Below are 18,258 nucleotides of genomic sequence, written 5' to 3'. Positions count from 1 at the left end.
ATGTTTATAATGCGACATCTGTTAAACTGCATTACATCTGCCTTTCTAGCACTACATACAGTACAAAATACATTCCAATAGACGGTGCATCCACAGTAAGTACTTAGATTTCATAATACAAGCGGTAAGAATAGGCAAAATCTCATTACTTGTTAAATGCTTTCTACATTGAGCTTGGCAGATAAAGTATAATTTACACTAAAGTTACAGGTCACTTTTCCTCACACTTGCATCATTATAAGTATAGATCTACACAGTATTTACTTTTGCTTATATATTTGAAGAAAACACCACACACTAAGAGCCACCGTTTGAACTCAGCAGAAAAGTAAACAAAGAAAGCCAATCATGCATATTCAATAACTTGGAAGATATAGGTTTATCTTAATGCTGCAACTCTGGAGAGAACGCACACTAGACCAGTTTATAAATCACTACAGTACTTGTCTAACAAATCTTAGGATGAAAACCTGGAGCACTCTGCAAAGAATCCACACTATGAACACACAGGAGAACATGCAAACCTGACAGTGAGAAGATTCAGGAACTAGCTTTCTGAAACAGTGAAGCATCAGTGTTAGCTACTGCACAACAATGCACATTTATCCGTAGAATGACTCAATTTTCTACACAAGTTTCACTAGGAGTTGTGCAGTTTAGGGATTACTCTTGAATAGATATTCAATATTTCATGTAACAAACATATCTAAGAATATAAAACAAACTCAAATTTTATTTTAAATGCACGCACACATTCATGATGCACTTCAAAAGAAGTTACAATAAAACTCATTCTCACATCGGAGAAAAATTCATGCAAATTAATGTTCTGTGAAATCTATACAGTGTGAGCCTCTGGACCTTTTCTGTGCTGCAGTGACAGAATCAAATGCAAAAAAAACTGACAAATAGCTATTGATGGTGCAGTTTTAGTGCTTGCACATAATGCACAACAATGGTCCAACAAACAAACAATTTTTGTGCCAGAGCACAGAAGAGAATTAGCAGTACCTAGATTATATATACACGGTTAATCCTAGTAGCTAATTTTAAAGCTGTACTTGGGGATAAAACTCCTAAGAGCCGTTCTTGGGACAGGTGACCTTTAAGACACCATTTTTAAACTCCATTTCATGTCAAGTGATCAGCGGGCCCTTTGCTTATAAACAGGCTACCAAAATTATTTAAAAAAATTCCACCTTTCTAAGCGTTTTATATTAAATATAACATCCTCATTCACTTCACCCATCTCAAAGTGCTCTAAAAAAAACATGCAATTAAACAACTTGATCAACCTAGCACACCCAATGAAGCAAGAATCACAAAAACCGCTGCTGATAATGTGACATTTATGCTGATTATGCAAGACAGTTTAGTATTTGCCTTGTCAAAACAGCCTATCAGGCTGTTCCCTCATAAAGACAGCATTCTTGAGCTTTGTCTTGCTAAGCTGCTAAGGCAGATAATATGGTTATTTCCCCATGTTAGTTTGCCAGGTCAGGGCCACCAGAGGGGGAAGAGACCAGTCAGTGGCTTCTGTACAAGCTTGGCACAATGAGCAATAAAGCTTTCAAAAGGTAGGAGGGAACAATTCTCCAATAAACTCCAAGAATAGGTAGGGAATCATAAGTGGTACTAGAACCAACTAGACAACCAAAAAAAAAAAAAATTTGGAATATAAGCTTTTGTATACAGATTTATCAATTAGCACAAGTTTGGGTTCCTGTTCCATTAATCGAGAACATTTCGGTATATGCTTCTTTCACTTCAGTATCTGTTCTATAAAAGAGAAAAAGGAAATAAAGCTTTACAATAGAGTGGATACTGATCAACATTTTCTATCTGAAAAATAAAACGCAAATGTTTGCCAACAATTTTAATTGCAAGAGGAGGTGAATAAATTAAACATTTCAGCAATTTCTCTACCTAGGGCATTAAAAATCTGTACAATTTCTTCTACATCTCTACTATGGGATAAAATGCAAAGTTAAAATTTGTCTATAGTGGGGACTAGTCTGGCAATAGTTATTGACATTTCTGCTCTTTGGCCATGAGTTAACACAGCACACTTGCTGCGACACATGCAAAGTTTAAAAAGAACATGAAAAAATCTTTCAGGTGATAAAACAGGTAAAGCCATTCATAAGGTTCTTTGCCCTGTCCTATGGGACACAATACTGGACCTCTACACTCGCAAAAAAAATTATGCTAAATGGCTTATCATCTAAATGATGGATGCCAATTAAATACACACACACACTCATTTTCTCTCACCATCTCACCACCCATCCCCTGTGCTAATCATTCAACAGCAACATTTTGCACTGGAGTTAAAATAGATGGATAAGATTTTGCAAAGACAGTAGGATTAAAAACATACACTGAAAATAAAACAAAAGTTTTATGTCTCTCAGTGGCTTAAATAGGAGCCAACTGTGCTTCACTCATTTAAAATATGAAACAAAAAGGTAGTAAACACTAAATGGAGACACTGCTGTCCATTGTTACATTACAGGAAATCTTTACATTTGTGCCCACCCTCAATTACACAGTATTTAAACCCTGAACAAAACTCAGGATCTCAGTCTTTAGAAATCTTTATATTAATAATGTGTTCGCACCTTTTCATCAGCTTTCTTGTAAATATAGAATACCTTTCGCATACTTGCTTTTCACTTTAAAAAATAGAAACTTTGTAAAATTAAAAAACAAAAAAGCTTAACTTTATGACCCTCCACCAACGCTCACACATAAAGTAACTTGTAATGAAAAGAAAATTGTCAACATTTACAGACTTTATTAAATTATTGTTAAGGTACTCACCGTTATGCCACCTTCAGCAATACTGAGAAGTAAACCACTCTATCAATATACAAGTAAGAGGAAGAATGGACACACACCCCAAAATGTAAAAATTACCTAAAATAACAGGGATTGGATCTTAACAGTGAACAATGCCAGGTAGCTCCGGCCTCACTTGGACATGTGTTTTGGGAGTATCCAAAATAATTTGGATTATTTATCTATCAGACAGTAAAGGATTTACAATCATTGCAAATCCTCTTACAGCAGTTTTTGGAGTTATTTCACACGAGTTTAAACTAAGTGATAAACTGACCATTACTATAAAAAACTAAACTGCACCCTCCATAACTCAATGTGAACAGGACTACCCAAAACTTGACAAAACAGTTTCTTTGCATAGAATATTGCAAAGCTTCCTTAGAATCTGGAAAGAAATCAATTAACGTTATTCTAAAGTCTGCTCCGCCAGTGTCTCTGATAACGTCTTACTATTTTAATTAATGTGGTTGGATAACATGGTAAGCCTCTTTTTATTACCAAGTAGCTCTCAATTTTGGATGAGGGATGGATTTTGGGATTACAATTCTTAAATTGTTTCTGACATATAGGAGTGAATGTATTTCTAACTAGCTGAAATATCCAGCATTGCCCGGGAGGAAAATAAAATTGCTTGGGAAAAATTTTAAAAACCTTTAAAAATAAAAACAATGAAGAATCACTAATGTGCTTGTCTTGCGGTCTTGTACGCATTATCATCCAGTTGACACTCGGAATCGACCAACTGTAATTTCAAAAGCAACAGGGGTGCGGTGGTGCTCAAACAAAGAATGCTGGCAGTCACCTCCAGTTCACCCTCTGTTGGTCTTTGAGTGTCAACTGGATGATAACATGAATTCAAGACCGCAAGATCACCCCCCACCCTTCCCAGAAGACAGGTGGGTTAGGGTTGATTTCACCCTACAGTATTTTTAGTCAACCAATGAGAAACGTGTGTACCAAGTTTCATGAAAATCACTCCATCCATCCACACACATTTAATCTGTAATGCAGATTTATGAAGTAAATAAATTAAAATAAATAGAACAGTGTTACTTGGGTCTAGGTTTTCAAAGGTTTACTCAAGAACATTTGACATATGGGTTCCTTTCCTGTATAACATTGTCCATTTATGGGATCTTTGTTCTGCTACAAGAGAAAACTCTTCCAAGAATCTTATATGGCACTATAGTCATTCCAAAATAACAGAACAAGGTGTCAAGCTTTTTTGCATCCCATCTTGACAAGTCCTTCACATTCACACTGTTGAATGTTTTCACACTTCCACAAAGCAGGTTATTGTTATTATATCTATCTATGTATTAGTTTCTCCTATTCTCAGACATGAACGATCAAGTGTTCTTAGCTTGCCATGGACAACATTTCTGGTATAGTCCAAAATTCACACAAGGAATGCCTCAATTGGCTTTAAAAGGTTCAGTTTTCTGACAGCTCATAAACCTGGACTCTACAAAGTTTAAAAAAAAATACATACATAAATCTCAAATCTCTGTAGGTGAAAAAAAGGAAGAAATCTTGGGAAATCCAATTCAGAGGAAGACCCCTTTCCAGGTAGTTTGGGTGTGCAGTGGGTACAAAAAAAAAAAAAAAAAAAAAAAGGGCTAAAACACAAAAACAGAACACAAGTGATCCTTTTCACAGAGCTAAACTGGAAATCCATCATTGCCACCTCAGAAATACAACAATACTAACTACTTTGCTCTTGCACAGAGCGCCTCATGTGTTCACCTACATTACAAAGTAGAAACAAATAAACAATCCATCAGTTAGACCTCTTCTTTCTGAAGGCCCAACTTCTCCCCAATAATATTTGAAAAACGATGCAAGTTATTACAGATCTATATCCGTGTCACATTCCACTCTTTTTCCCCATTATAACTGACAGCAGTGCATTGGATAATTAGGGATTTGTTTTCTATTGAAAAAGTACCAAACTACAGGACTCTGGATCAGATCTCATTTAGGTGCAGTATTACAAAATGGGGGAGATTTTCTTGAAAAAAGCTGTTAATACCATCTCAATAAAGGTCAGATTTATATTGTACCCCTTAGATCTAAAATGCTTCAGAAGAGGTTTTACATTTCAGTATGGATGGATCATTACCATTTCTATAAAAACAATAAAATACTAATTGGCAATTAAAATTTAAAGTGACACTGGAGTTAAATAAGAATGACAGGTTATTTTGAAATTGGTCAACATTGAAACATTTCAAATAACGAAGAGCAATCTGTAAAAACTGAGTTATTAAAATTTGAAAGAGAGACTAAGCATAAAAATGTTTTTCAAATGAATTAAAATGCACACAAAAGACTCAATGAGTCTATTTGCTATGGTGATGCATTCAATAAGAGGAATAAAATTATAAATTACAGAAACAGTTGCTTCTAACACTAGGGACTGAAAAGAAAAACAGTACTTTCACTGTAAATGTATTTATTTGATATTGGCACTAACAGATGTAAAAATCAAAAGATCACGGGTACCCTGTCAACAATTCTCATGCAGAGGGAATGTGACGGACTCAAATTACAAAGGACTGGGTGGGGCTCCCTCCTAATTTCCAAGGTTTAAATAAAATAAAAAAAAAAAAAAACTGGCAAAGCAACAACACTTAATGAATTAGCGACTCCGATGATCAGTGGTGAGAAACCCTAATCAAAAACACATTAAAATTCCATCTTGAAAAAGGCTTCATGAGAGAAAAGCCCCATAGTGGAGATTCTCTCTCTATCTATATATTAAAAAAAAAAAAAAAAGACAAACACCACACACAAAAACCTGGTTACTTTGATTTTCACAAATTCTACTGACAAATTTACTGTAGACAATAGAGCAAGTTTTACATTCTTAAACACAGAAGAGATGGACAAATATCCTGGGTTTCAAACAAATTTAGAATATTTAAAACAGACTTAATAATCTTAAATTGTTCTTTGTATACTCAAAACAGATTTCATTATATAATTTTTAATATATGTTTCGATTTTTTTGACTTTTAGGCTAATTACTAAACAATTATATTGGGTTTTATTATTTCCACAAAATCAGGTAAAATGAAGGAAATGTGGAAGTTTGCAAACTTTAGGAAGAACATTTGTGCACAATTTAAAATCTTTCCAGCTGCAAGATGGATCGCATTCCGAAACCTTTGTCTTTGATCTATACTGTATGCCTTTATAAATTTGCTTGGACACGCCTACATGTTAGCAGCTTTTATCGATCAAGCTACCCTTCAAGACATAACCTGTAGGCCTGTAAACAAGTACCTTTTCATAGATGTTGGACATATTTTTTTTTTTTTTTAATTACAAAGTTTAACATTGGTTTTTCACCTAAGGGGGTATACATGCAAGATCACTTGAAGGTTGGAATGGGTAGGACTAGAAATACCACCTATAACATTCTCAAAATTAGATCTCATCCAGGCAGGGCAGATGAATCTTCCTGCTGATTAAAAAGTTAAGGCTTTCTGGACCCTTTTTATAAAAAAAAAAAAAAACCTTGGGCTGAAGGAGACTGGAGTAGGGCCAGAAACAGTCAAACTATTAATCAAAAAACCTTTGAACACTTAAAGAAAGCAATAGAAGATGAGGGCAGCATGGATAATGGCTGCCACAAACTAAAACGATTTCTGGATTTCTTCAAAGAGTTTTTATAATCTACTATATTTTAAACACTCTAAGTACTGTGCGGCCAGCCTCTCCGCACAATCTGATTGGTCAGTTTGACTCTGGTAATGCAACGAATGAGAGAATGCGAATGTGTGACGCATGTTGAAAAGTAAATGAGTATGAGCCATACAGAGAGAGTCACCTTTAAAGATGGAAAGTATAAAACCGGACAGAAGGCGAGAAAAATTAGTACGAGTACGAGAAGTAGGATTTATAAGAACACGTTCAAGAGCTCCAGTGAAGAGACATACATACACACACACACACACACACACACACGGTGAAGACAGAATTTTTTTTTTTTTTAAAAAAGTTTTACATTTTTAGTTATACCGATTATTTTTCCCCATTCTATTAAAGTAGGAAGGTTAAAACTTCTTCGGGTTTTGTAAAATGAGGTGGCACTCTGTTAACCTTGTTAAAGTTATCATATTAGAGAACCTTAAGCATAGGGCTTCAGTCCAGTACATTACAGAAGGGGGAAGTTAAAGAGCATTTATGGTAATTCTGTTGCCCCTTTAAAGTCCAGTCAGGTATAAAATAAGTGCAAAGCAAAAACCATGTAGCTAAGGAACACTTGAACAACTCTCATGGTCCAATCCAAAATAAATGTCAAGTCAAGACAGAAGCATAAGATATACAGCTCTGAAGATTTGTCCATGTCTCATACAAGTCCAAGAATGAATATATTTTGTCCAAAGAACTAACTATATTTGCTCATTAACCACTGTATCAGATTATCTACTGGATTATTATTGTTAAAACACTCGTACTGGACGCTCCATACACACAATTAACATTTGAAAACAAATTGATCATTGATACAATTAATATCAGGTAATGCAATAATAGTTGTATTTACTGGTTAATAGGCTATTGATGTACCTTCAATTTAAGAAGCACTCCCCCAATTAACAGGTAGAAATTTCTGCCGATTATTTGAAGAGAAAAAAAAAACAAAAACTTTGAAGATACAAAATGGTACACAAGTACACCAACAGACGGTAAAAGAAAACTTGGCACAGTATTTTCCAAGAGTATTTCTAGAATGTGAGCAATGAACTGAGCATAATGACGACCGATTTCTGCCCAATGCACCCAGCAGCAGGGGACGACCCAAGTTTAAGACAATAAGCGGACACAAAAAGTATCCATACATGTGAATACAAATATGTACAACGACCAGCCACAACATGAGGACCACAGACAGGTGAGGTGAAAATTGATTGTTATTACAATGGAACCCGTCAAGGGGAGAGATATTAGGCAGCAAGTGAACAGTCATTTCTTGAGGTAGGAAAAAAAAAATGAGCAAGTCTAAGGATCTGGGCGACTTTGACGAGGGCTAAATTGAGTTGGCTAGAAGACTGGGTCAGAGCATCTCCAAAATGGCAGGTCTTGTGGGGTGTTTACATGTTTACAGTATGCAGTGTTTAGTACCTATCAAAAGTGGTTCAAGGAAGGCCAACCTGTAAACCAGCAACAGCATCACTAGCACACCAATGCTCATAGGGAGTGAAGGCTAGCCCAGTCTGGTCTGATCCCACAGAACAGTTACTGTAGTGTAAATTATACATATGTTGGCCATGACAGAAAGGGGTCAGAACGCATGGTGGATCACAGCTTACTAAATATGGGGCTGCACAGAAGCAAACCAGTCATAGTGCCCATGCAGACCCTTGCCCACTGGAAAAAAGCACCTACAATAGGCACACGAGCATCAGAAATGGACCAGGGAGCAATGAAAGAAGATGACTTGGTCTGATGAATCATGTTTTCTTTTAAATCGTGTGGATAGCTGGGTGCTTGTGCATCGTTCACCTGGGTAAGAGACGATAGCAGGATACAGTAAGGAGGTAATACAGCAGAGACAGTATAATGCTCTAGGAAATTCGATTCTTGGAAATCTTGGGTCCAGGCACGGATGTGGCCATTACTATAACAAATACCACCTACCTAAAATATGGCTGCAGACCATGTTTATCCGTTCACAGCAACAGTATTCCCAGATGGTAGTGGCCTCTTTTAGCAGGATGAGGCTCCCTGCCATACTGCAAAAATTGTTCAGGAATGGCTTGAGGAACATGAGAGTTCAAGGTGTTGACTCGGCTTCCAAATACCCCTGTCAGAGCATCTGTGGGATGTGCTAGAAAAAAAAATAAATCTGATCCATGGAGACCTCCTCTTTTCAACTTACAGGAGTTAAAGGATCTGCTACAAAGACCTTGGTGCTAGATATCACAGGACGCCTTCTGATGTCTTGTGGAGTCCATGCCCAAACAGGTCAAAGTGATTTTGGCAGCACAAGGCAGGTGGTTTTAATGTTGTGGCCGACTGGTATACATATAGGTTTTGCATGCAACATTCCTAGCTGGTAAGGTCTCAAAAAGAGATGAAGAACCTTTATATTACACAGGGAGTAGATTTAGTTTTCAAAACAATTCAGAAAGCAAAGCATTCACAACCAAGTATTTCCACAATTTCTTAAAACTACTATTAAGATGCAATGAAAATTAAGGCACATGATCATTAAGGCTAGGTTTTAGTGAAAGAAAGTATGTACAAAAAGGAGTTAGAATACAAAAATCAAGGCTAAACAATACACTGATCAGAGCTGTGTATTACACAACACACAAGGAAACTGCGCAACATTTTCACAATATAATGCTTTGTAACCATTAATTTCAGAGTTCCAAGTGGTAAAAGCATACAATTATGCATGAAACTTTTCTGAGTACTATGGCTTTTCTTCCTGTATCTCAAAGGCCTTCATATTAGGTTAGGATCCATACAAGTGTTTTTTTTAAAATGTCCCCCACCCGAGATGTAAATACACAACTTCAGTATTATTTTAGACAAGGAAGTATTTCTTTCTTGAGCACTTGCTACACTATCCAAGATCTGCTTTAATCTCTGTTCAGGAAATGACTTACACCATATGTAAAGGTTGTTACAAAATTAAAAATTTGAGTTTTAAAGATTCCAATGTCTGAACACTCAGGTGCTACCCTAAATCAGGCACACAAAGTATAAAGCAATATCATTATGCTATCAAAACTCCTCCTGCATGAACGTGGAGAGCACATGGGCTTTACCCAGGAAGTCAGACCGACTAGTTGTCTGGGAAGTTCGAGCAGGAAACAGACTGTTTGTTTTCCTAATAACAATAGCTCATCTCTGGTAAGAAATACCACCCTGGGCAAGACAGGGGGTGATGTCGCCAATGGAATTGTCTCTTTTCCCACAGCACAAGGACAGCCAGTGAGGACAACCGACTATGCCCATTCTGGTCAGAGGACTATATTCAAGGCACTCCCAGAAGGTGAGGTCTAATCAAAAGCTCAGATGGAGATGGAGCTCTACTCCAGACCAGACACAAAATTTACAACGCATAGCATCCCTATACAGCGATACCTTGATATACATCCGCTTTGGAAGAAGTCCAACTTGGTATATGTTCTGTTTGGACATGAAATTTTGCTTGGTATATGACCTTTGTTTGGAATACGACTCGTGTGCCACCCTTGTTTACCTCTCTCCAGACAAAGCCGTGACTGCCCAAGCGCGTCAGTAAGGCAGTTGCTAGCATTCAGTGAACAACCCACGTGCTACCTGTTGTATACGATTGTTCAATGATACTTTTGTCTATTACTTTATGTTCAGGTGTTGATTGCTACAGTCTGCATCTTTTGAGACACATCACTGCTGGAGGGAGGGGTGTGGTTTAGGAGGCACGCTATATGGAAAGTTGGTTAAACATGGATCAAAATAAACAGCATTTAAAACGTTATTCTGAGTGGAGGGATGTGGTTTAAGAGGCACGCTGTATGGAGAGTTGGTTAAACATGGTTGAAAATAAACAGCAGTCATAACATTATTCGGAGTGTGTCGCTACTTCAGTCTAGAGAACACTACACTACCCTCTCTCGAGGCAAAGCCTCGACTGCCCATGAGCATCAGCACGCCAGTTGCTAGCATTCAGTGAACAACCCATGCTATAACTCACTGTGAATTTTCACGTAAATTTGAATTGATTGTTGAAAAGTATGAAGGTGGCATGCGTATCTGGGACTTGGCTGCTGCATACCGTATGCCGAGAACGACGGTATCTACGATTGTGAAAAACAAAGACGTTATTAAAAAGTAAAGCAAGGTTAAATTTTCATTTATTTCATCTAATTGCTTTTGTATATATGTATTTTAGTATTAAGCAGTATTTAAATTATTTTATACAACCCCATTAATGTATAGGCTAATATGCCAATAACGATAGGATTTTTTTTTCCCATGGGAACGGATTAATCATTTTCCCTTTATTTCTTAGGGAAAAAAAAAATTTGGTGTACATCCTGCTTGGTATAAGTCAAAGGGTCTGGAACGGATTAAGGATGTATACTGAGGTACCACTGTATTTTTTTTATTTGCTTGCTCCAACTCAAGAGATTTTTGTTTTGCTTTTCTTTTTTCATTAAATCGGACAACCTGGCTGGTGCACCAACATTTATTTTAGATCCAGCAAACATACTTTGCACATCAGCCAGCAGCACGTTCTCACTGAATAGAAACCGTGAAAACAGTGCAAACCTTCCAAATGAGGCAAGTCTGTCTCTTTGAGGGTTGTGGAAGTCTCAGATTTTTGGGCTTGAAAGTTTCTCATCCCCAAAAAAAAATAAAAAAAAATAAAAAAAATAAAAAAATTAGGAAATTATCATGGAAAAGGATTTAAGCAGGGAGGTATAGTGGAAATCAAAAAGAAACGATGCAAGTGTTTGGGAGACCTTTATAATATCCTACACATAGGGCATGTGGCTGAGCCACCTCAACAAGTAGATAGCTGTTCAAAATGATCAGATTTAAGCCCAGAGGAGCAATAAAGTGTGTGCTTTACTTCAGTACACTCAGTAAATTGTACCGATACCATTTGATAGTTTAGCTGCCTTTTTGTTTGGACTAATAAAGTATCAGTGCCATCTATACGAAATTATAGTAAATATTGCATATCAGTTACTCTGTTAACCAAAATATGGAAAAAAGCATTTTGGCCTGAATCAGAACAAATGGACAGCTGCTTCTAATTTCTGATAATGTAGGCATTTCCTGATCTCTACTACAAAAAATTCTGTTCAATTGCAATAATGAAAGAAATCAATCTGGAATACTAAAAAAAAAAAAAAAAGTCAAAAAAAAAGACAAAATCCATTGCTTGGTAATGTAACAGCTGAAACATGTAAATGGATTATTATCATCCTTAAACTACATAATAAATGCTAGACTGAGCAAACTAGTTATTTAATGCAGCCTTCTTTTAGCCCAGCGCTGAAGCAAAATTGTTAATATTCCCACCTTGTGATTAATTAAGTAAAATAGTTTATATATAAAAAAAAAACCAAACATACACAAAAATGTAGTCTAAGATAAGCTGTTGAGAATATACCAAAATGTAATTTCCCTTAAAGGAATAACTCCTAAAAATTCTTCAAAACAAATTGCTTATCTAAGGAGTTGTTTGTAGTGATGGTTGAAAAAATTCTTAACTTGATGATTAATACAATATTAAAAATGTCAAAAAAAAAGTCACAAAAAAAAAAAAAAAAAGTTGTGCATGATCCACATGCCAGTTATTCATATCTTCAATGTCCAAAAACATTTTTGGCTAAAATATGAAATAAATATTTCCAGAATATTAAATCAGCGCATGAGAGTTAAGCATCTGCAAATGGGACTGAACTTTTGACCTAAAAACTATAGACCAATGGAGGAGATGGTGGGTCTTCAAACTTAAAAATTATCAACTTCGTCTGAATGCATTTCATGTTTGTACATCGCCACGATTTTCTAGATTACACAATAAAAAAGGGCATGTTGTGCAAATAGTCCAATAGCTGACATGTGCAGTATGTGTAACAAGTTTTTTTTTGTTTGTTTTTTTAAAAAAGGACATTAAATACAGGCTGCTGTTGGTCAGCATTGGCCTAAGCTGAAGCACAACGTATTGCTTCTATACAGGCTAGCCAGAATTAATTTAAATCAATTAAATTTAACACACCAACTTTTCTCAGTACAAGGATAAAAGGGTGCCACTGAAAGACTATGCAGCAAAAAATATACAAGGTGGGAATGACTTCAACAATTTACTCCTTTCAATTAATGGGACAGTATCTTTTTGAGCTAAAAGGAAAATGGAGCTCATGAAGAAAGATGGCACGTCTGAGTAACACTATCTGGGCTTTAATTTCAGGATGGAAAAAACAATTTACTCCACACTCCAGTTAAGACACGCACTTTTACTGTATAGTAAGAAATTACCACATGGTCAATGTCACCTGGTTAGGCTCCAGCCCCACGACTCTTTAGGATTAGGAGGGTCAAAATAATTAATGTAATCATGCATAAGGAAAGTAACTTCAAGCAACAGCCACTTTCCACCCGAAAGGAATAACAGGGTTACTGCAAGCAGGTTTCTCCACCCCACCCTTGGCATACTATGTAGATGACTCAAATATGCATAAAGAACAAAAAGCAGGGTATGAATGTGTATAACTGGTTTAACCATTTTTCTATATGTCCATTAATATTTAAAAAAACAACTTGACAGATCTAGCAGAATGGTGCCAGATGTTCATCTTTGGGATCAAAGGTTGAACTAAATATGCATGTAACATGACAGGAAAGCAGAACAATTACATTATGTCAGATGTCTAAATGTAATGAGTGACTATTCCATTTAATGTTGCAAAAAGGAAACTAACGATAGTGTCAGTACCAGCATTCAACCTTAAATTACAACACAGTATTGCGAAAAGTTACATTGCTGAACATGTATTGCATGTGCACAAATAATGGAGCATGGCTACACAACTGAGCATCTTTGTTTATATAAAAAAAAAACCACGCACACAGCAAGTGTTTCATGCAGTTGTGTCTTGATTGGAAAAATGTTTAACATTCTAATACCTGTTCCAACTAACAAACATTCACCTGCTTTTGCAAAATATCTATACACTCTGGCCTGGACACGGTGTTGGAATTGAAGGTTTTTTTCTGCATTTGTATAGACTTCTTTCCCCATCCAACTATAAACGGAGTGCATATGTGGTTTGTCATCGATTGGTGCCCCATAGTGGTCAGGTTTCTACCTTGCCCACCCTGTTGGTGGGATAGGCACCACTCCTCCAGTCGTAAAATTAGATTCAATAAGTGGACACATGAATGAATACTCGGACAATAATGCAACAGTAAGAATGCCACATTTAATTTCCACATGAACATGAAGTGTAGAAGCAGAACGTAAAAGCAATACAGAAACATTGCCTACAGAAAATCACTAAAACATCAGGCAGCAATTGGACCAGTACTTGGGCTCAACTGGGGAAAAATGGGGTGGAACAAAAACAGACGAGAGACATGGTCCTAAAGGAAGCAGCTTCTGAAAAGCTTTTAGGGGTTTATGGTTAAGACAACACTTTCATCATCTAAGCAATGCACAGAACCTGCTAAAAGGGTATATAAAATGTTAAAAAAAAAAAAAAAGTGTTAGAAAAGTTGAACATAAACCTAGGGAATGTTATGCCTAATCTACCTAACATGCTAGTGAGACTGCATCTGGAGTATTGTGTTCAGTTTGGATAACCATGCTACAAGACATAGCAGCACTTGAAGCTATGCACAGCTGGGAGCAACCAAGTGCATTCATGACTTAAGGAAACGTCATACTCCAAATAATTTTGCAGGACCAGACATATAATATATATGTCTAGAAACAACCATGAGTAAATTGTACTTTAGTGGGTGGGAAAAATTAAGACAACTCATCGAGCGTCACATTTGAAAACCAATGCAACTCACATCAAGGTGGTGCTCAAAGTAGGAGATGGACATTTTGGTCTGAAAAACATGCTAATCGGTAAATGCACCTAAAACACTGACAGCAGTCTGGCAGAAGCACAAACGAGGTTGCACAGTTTCTCCAAAAATTTGACATTACTGTTTAACTGGAAATGCAAATATGCCATATCAGAATATAGCCAGTGTGTTTTTATAAGTAGTGTATCCATAGACTGCTATGCCCCATCCTTTCATAGTTTGGTTTATGTATTCATCTAATACAGGTGGATTTTTTGGTGGAAAAAAATGCAACCCTATCCACTTAAATGTGGACAAAGCAGAGGAAAGTGGATGCTGATTTTTAGGAAGAAACCCTATGTCCTATTCAGGGTCAGATCTGACCACTACTCACTATAAACTTTAACAAGTTGTCCCCAGATGTGTATTCAGATTCGAGAATGATATTGGATTATACTCTAACAGAGAATTACACCAGTTTAGTCTCAAGCAGACGAGATTGCAGAATACCAGGTCTTTAAAATCCTCAAAGGCCAGGTCTAGCAGAACTCGTTCAGTTTAACAGTGAATGGTGCACTTATGGAAACAAGCGGAGATTAAGGGGAGGAGCATTGAGGCCAGAAGTCAGGAAGCAATTCTTTACGCAAACAGTTGTGGGAATCTGGAACAAACTACCAAAACATGCAGATGAAGCAGAAACCCTGGCAATCTTAAGAATAGCTTAGCTATTAGCTTAAACTAACTTGGACTGAAGGGTCTCCTCATTTGTCAAATTTCTTATGTTCTTTTAATACTGCAAAGTGATACACACAAGAGATAGATCAACAAAAAAAACAAAACAAAAAAAAAACAAAAAACAAAACCCTGTCTTATAAATATTTTCAAACTCAAACCACTCTCTAACAAGATTAACTCTTACACTTCACTGTCAGAGTACTTATGTAGGACACTTAAACATGTATACAGATGTAAACCTAAACCTATAATTCTTCATATAAGTAACCAAGAACTTAAATCTCAACTACCACTTTATCTTTTACTTTACTAAGAAAGTCAAAATGTTCAAAGCTTGAGTGGAAGATGCTGTATACAGGTATTTTCAGAGTAGGCCGAGGTCTTTTAGTGATGCACGTTCTCACTAGAGAAAGGGGTAGAAAGAGGTCACTCAAGAAACTACTAACTATCCTGGACAATGAATCTCACCCTTGTAAGAGGTTTTGACTTAAACAGAGGAACACATTTAACAACAGACTGAGACAAATGCATTGCTCAAAGTAGTGCTATGCAAGGTCGTTGCTACCTTCAGCTAGCAGGGTTCTAGGAGTCATCTCTCAGCTGAGGTGGCATTGTTCCCTGGGTGCTGGATGGCACTGCGCTGGTCAAGAAGACAACTTAATAGACAATGATGTCATATGCAATTTATTGTGCCAAATCTGGTACTGTAACAATGCAACTATTAAGTACCGTGCAATTCAAATTACATTTCATAAATATGTACATTTTGGTAATATACTTATTGATAGCTCTTAAGTGTATTTGTACTTTAACATACTTAATTGTTATATTCTTATTTATGCTTTTTTCCATCTGCTTCTGAATCCCTGTAAATTACCTTTGTGTCTAATAATGGTTGTGTTTCACCCACTGCCTTAGTGTTGATACCAATTAAAATTGTACAACTGTCCACATACTCCAAAAATGACCCAGCTAAACAAAAAACCAACTTTTCAGGAATTGCTATACACTTCTCTCTACAAACCTTCCATCAACAAAAACAATGTATGTTACTGGATTCCTGTTATACCATATTGCTGCACTATTCATTTAAAAAGGGCTTGCAACAAAATAACTTTACTGTTTGCATGCAACTTTGGTTTTACAAGGACCACAGAAAATAGCCGTTTTGCTTGTTATACTGGGGAATACACACCTGCACTTTTAGATTCCTACATTTACATACAACTTATGTTTTACAAAGACCACTGAAAGTAACCGTTTTGCTTGTTACATGGCAGATATAACCTGCACTTTACATTCCCATAGTTGTAGATACTTGCATAAGTTACTGCTAACTCACCCTAAATTTTCAACCTTTAAAAAGACAGTTAAAACTTTTACCAAAACACGGTTCCCCAAACTGGTTTCTCAATACACTTTTGACGACTACATAAAAAACTTTCCCCCTAAAAAAAAAAAAGAAAAGAAAAGGAGTAGCACCATTTGAATCACTTCAGTAATCACCGCTTCAGCAACGTTGCTCTCACTCTATAATTGAAAAAACGCACACGCATGTTCCACAGATTTGCCTTAATCTGTCAAAACAGAAACAGCAACAAGAACAAATAATCCATCTAGGGCACCTAATGAGGTCAGTCTTTAAATAGAAGAAGCGACTTGATCCTTTTTTTTTTTTTTACCTCGGTCCGGCTTCATATCTGCTGCTTTAATCTGCCGCTTCCAAATGGTGCTGAAAGCTGCCGCTGCCCCTCGTCAGTGGTGGTGGTGGTGGTTGTTGTTGTGGGGAACCTTCTGATATGAACGTCGTGATGGCAGTTGATCTCTTTTAGTGTTGTAAAGCAAACAAACACAAAGTCCTTCTCTCCCCACACACTGGCGTTCAACCTCTTCGACACGTCTGTCAGCCTCTCCCTCTTTCGGTCCGTCTGCAAGTAATGCTCTAATGTGATCGTGACTCCACAACCTCTGAAAACCCTCGTAAACCTGCGGCCTTCTGTACTGCTGCGATCGGTTCTACCCAGTCAACGCTGAACCCCTCCAAGTTACACCTTTGTTCTCTTAGGAATACTGGCCGAAGGCCTGGATCCTGTCTCCGTCTAGCCTTTCATCGTGGTCGTCGCCGCACAAACCGCCTCCGTACCCAAAACAAACACACAACACACTGCTGTTCAGGTATGCGCTAGCTCCTCAGTCCTACCGCACCTCCTCTTCTACCTCCAAACACACGTATTATCTCAGGAGCACTTAATTCAAAACAATAAATTAATAACAGTCCAAAAGAAATCTATAAGCAACTGCGTGCTCGCTACACAACAGTCATTGTGTAACGAGAAGAAAGCAGAGTGCCTCGTTCACAGACATGACCGACCGATCGTCTGTCTGTCTGTCTGTCCAACACTTCTAGCCTTCCCGACACCACATCACTAACCCTCACCCTTTCCTCCTCCTTCCTTGTCTAGTTTATCTATCTTCTCGGTGGGTTGTCATGGTCAGGACTCTGGATGCGTCGCGGTGCCCAGTCGGCCAGCGGTCATCAAGTCTCCGCGCGTCGCCCGCGACGACCACCAAACGACCTCAGGTGTGTCGAAGCAAGCTTGGGCGCAATAGCGTTGCCCTCCAAAAAAGAAGTCATTTAGTTCAAAGCGGCCCTGCTGCGAAAACAAACACGGTTCCTCCTTCCTGACTTGACTGGGTTGGCTACTGGTTTTGTCTTTTACGTCGCCAACCCGACGTCTCGCACTCTTTCTAATGACTGTATACGCTTTTTAATCTACTCCGACTTTCATTAAAACTCGTCTCACCCCCCTCCAACCGCGTCACGCACACAAACACAAGCAGACCACCTTCTCCCGAGACCGAGACGAATGCCGTGTTCCCCCAACTCTCGGCGTCTATTTATAAGCGAACTCCGCTTACTCCGTTGCTTGTCAAAACACAGCGAGACAGGCTGCTGAGGTCACGTGTCCCAACAACAGCACGCCCTCCCTGGCGTCACTTCCCTCTCTCAGCCCCCGGCTGAACTTGGTACCATGGCAACGGTACATTTTCAACTTTTCTTTGTTATGCCTTTTTCCCTTTGTTGTATTATTTTAAGCAGAAAAGAAAAAAAGTGAAACAAATACACAGTCTAGTCCGTGACAT

General features: G+C 37.6%; 1 protein-coding gene across 1 annotated transcript in view; it reads right to left on the bottom strand.

The window, feature by feature from the left end:
* The window catches only part of fam214a (family with sequence similarity 214 member A), a 63,017-nt gene extending 44,978 nt beyond the window's left edge, over positions 1–18,039 (bottom strand). Inside the window, exon 1 of the mRNA XM_039770288.1 lies at positions 16,797–18,039. Within this exon, the coding sequence (XP_039626222.1) occupies positions 16,797–16,812 (16 nt within the window). The 5' untranslated portion in view covers positions 16,813–18,039. The remainder of the gene's footprint in view (positions 1–16,796) is intronic.
* Positions 18,040–18,258: the final 219 nt, after the last annotated feature.

This window comes from Polypterus senegalus, chromosome 12 (genome assembly GCF_016835505.1).
Source record: "Polypterus senegalus isolate Bchr_013 chromosome 12, ASM1683550v1, whole genome shotgun sequence".
NCBI lineage: Eukaryota > Metazoa > Chordata > Cladistia > Polypteriformes > Polypteridae > Polypterus > Polypterus senegalus.
Note: the sequence above shows the minus strand (reverse complement) of the source record. Positions and strands in the feature narration are given on the sequence as shown.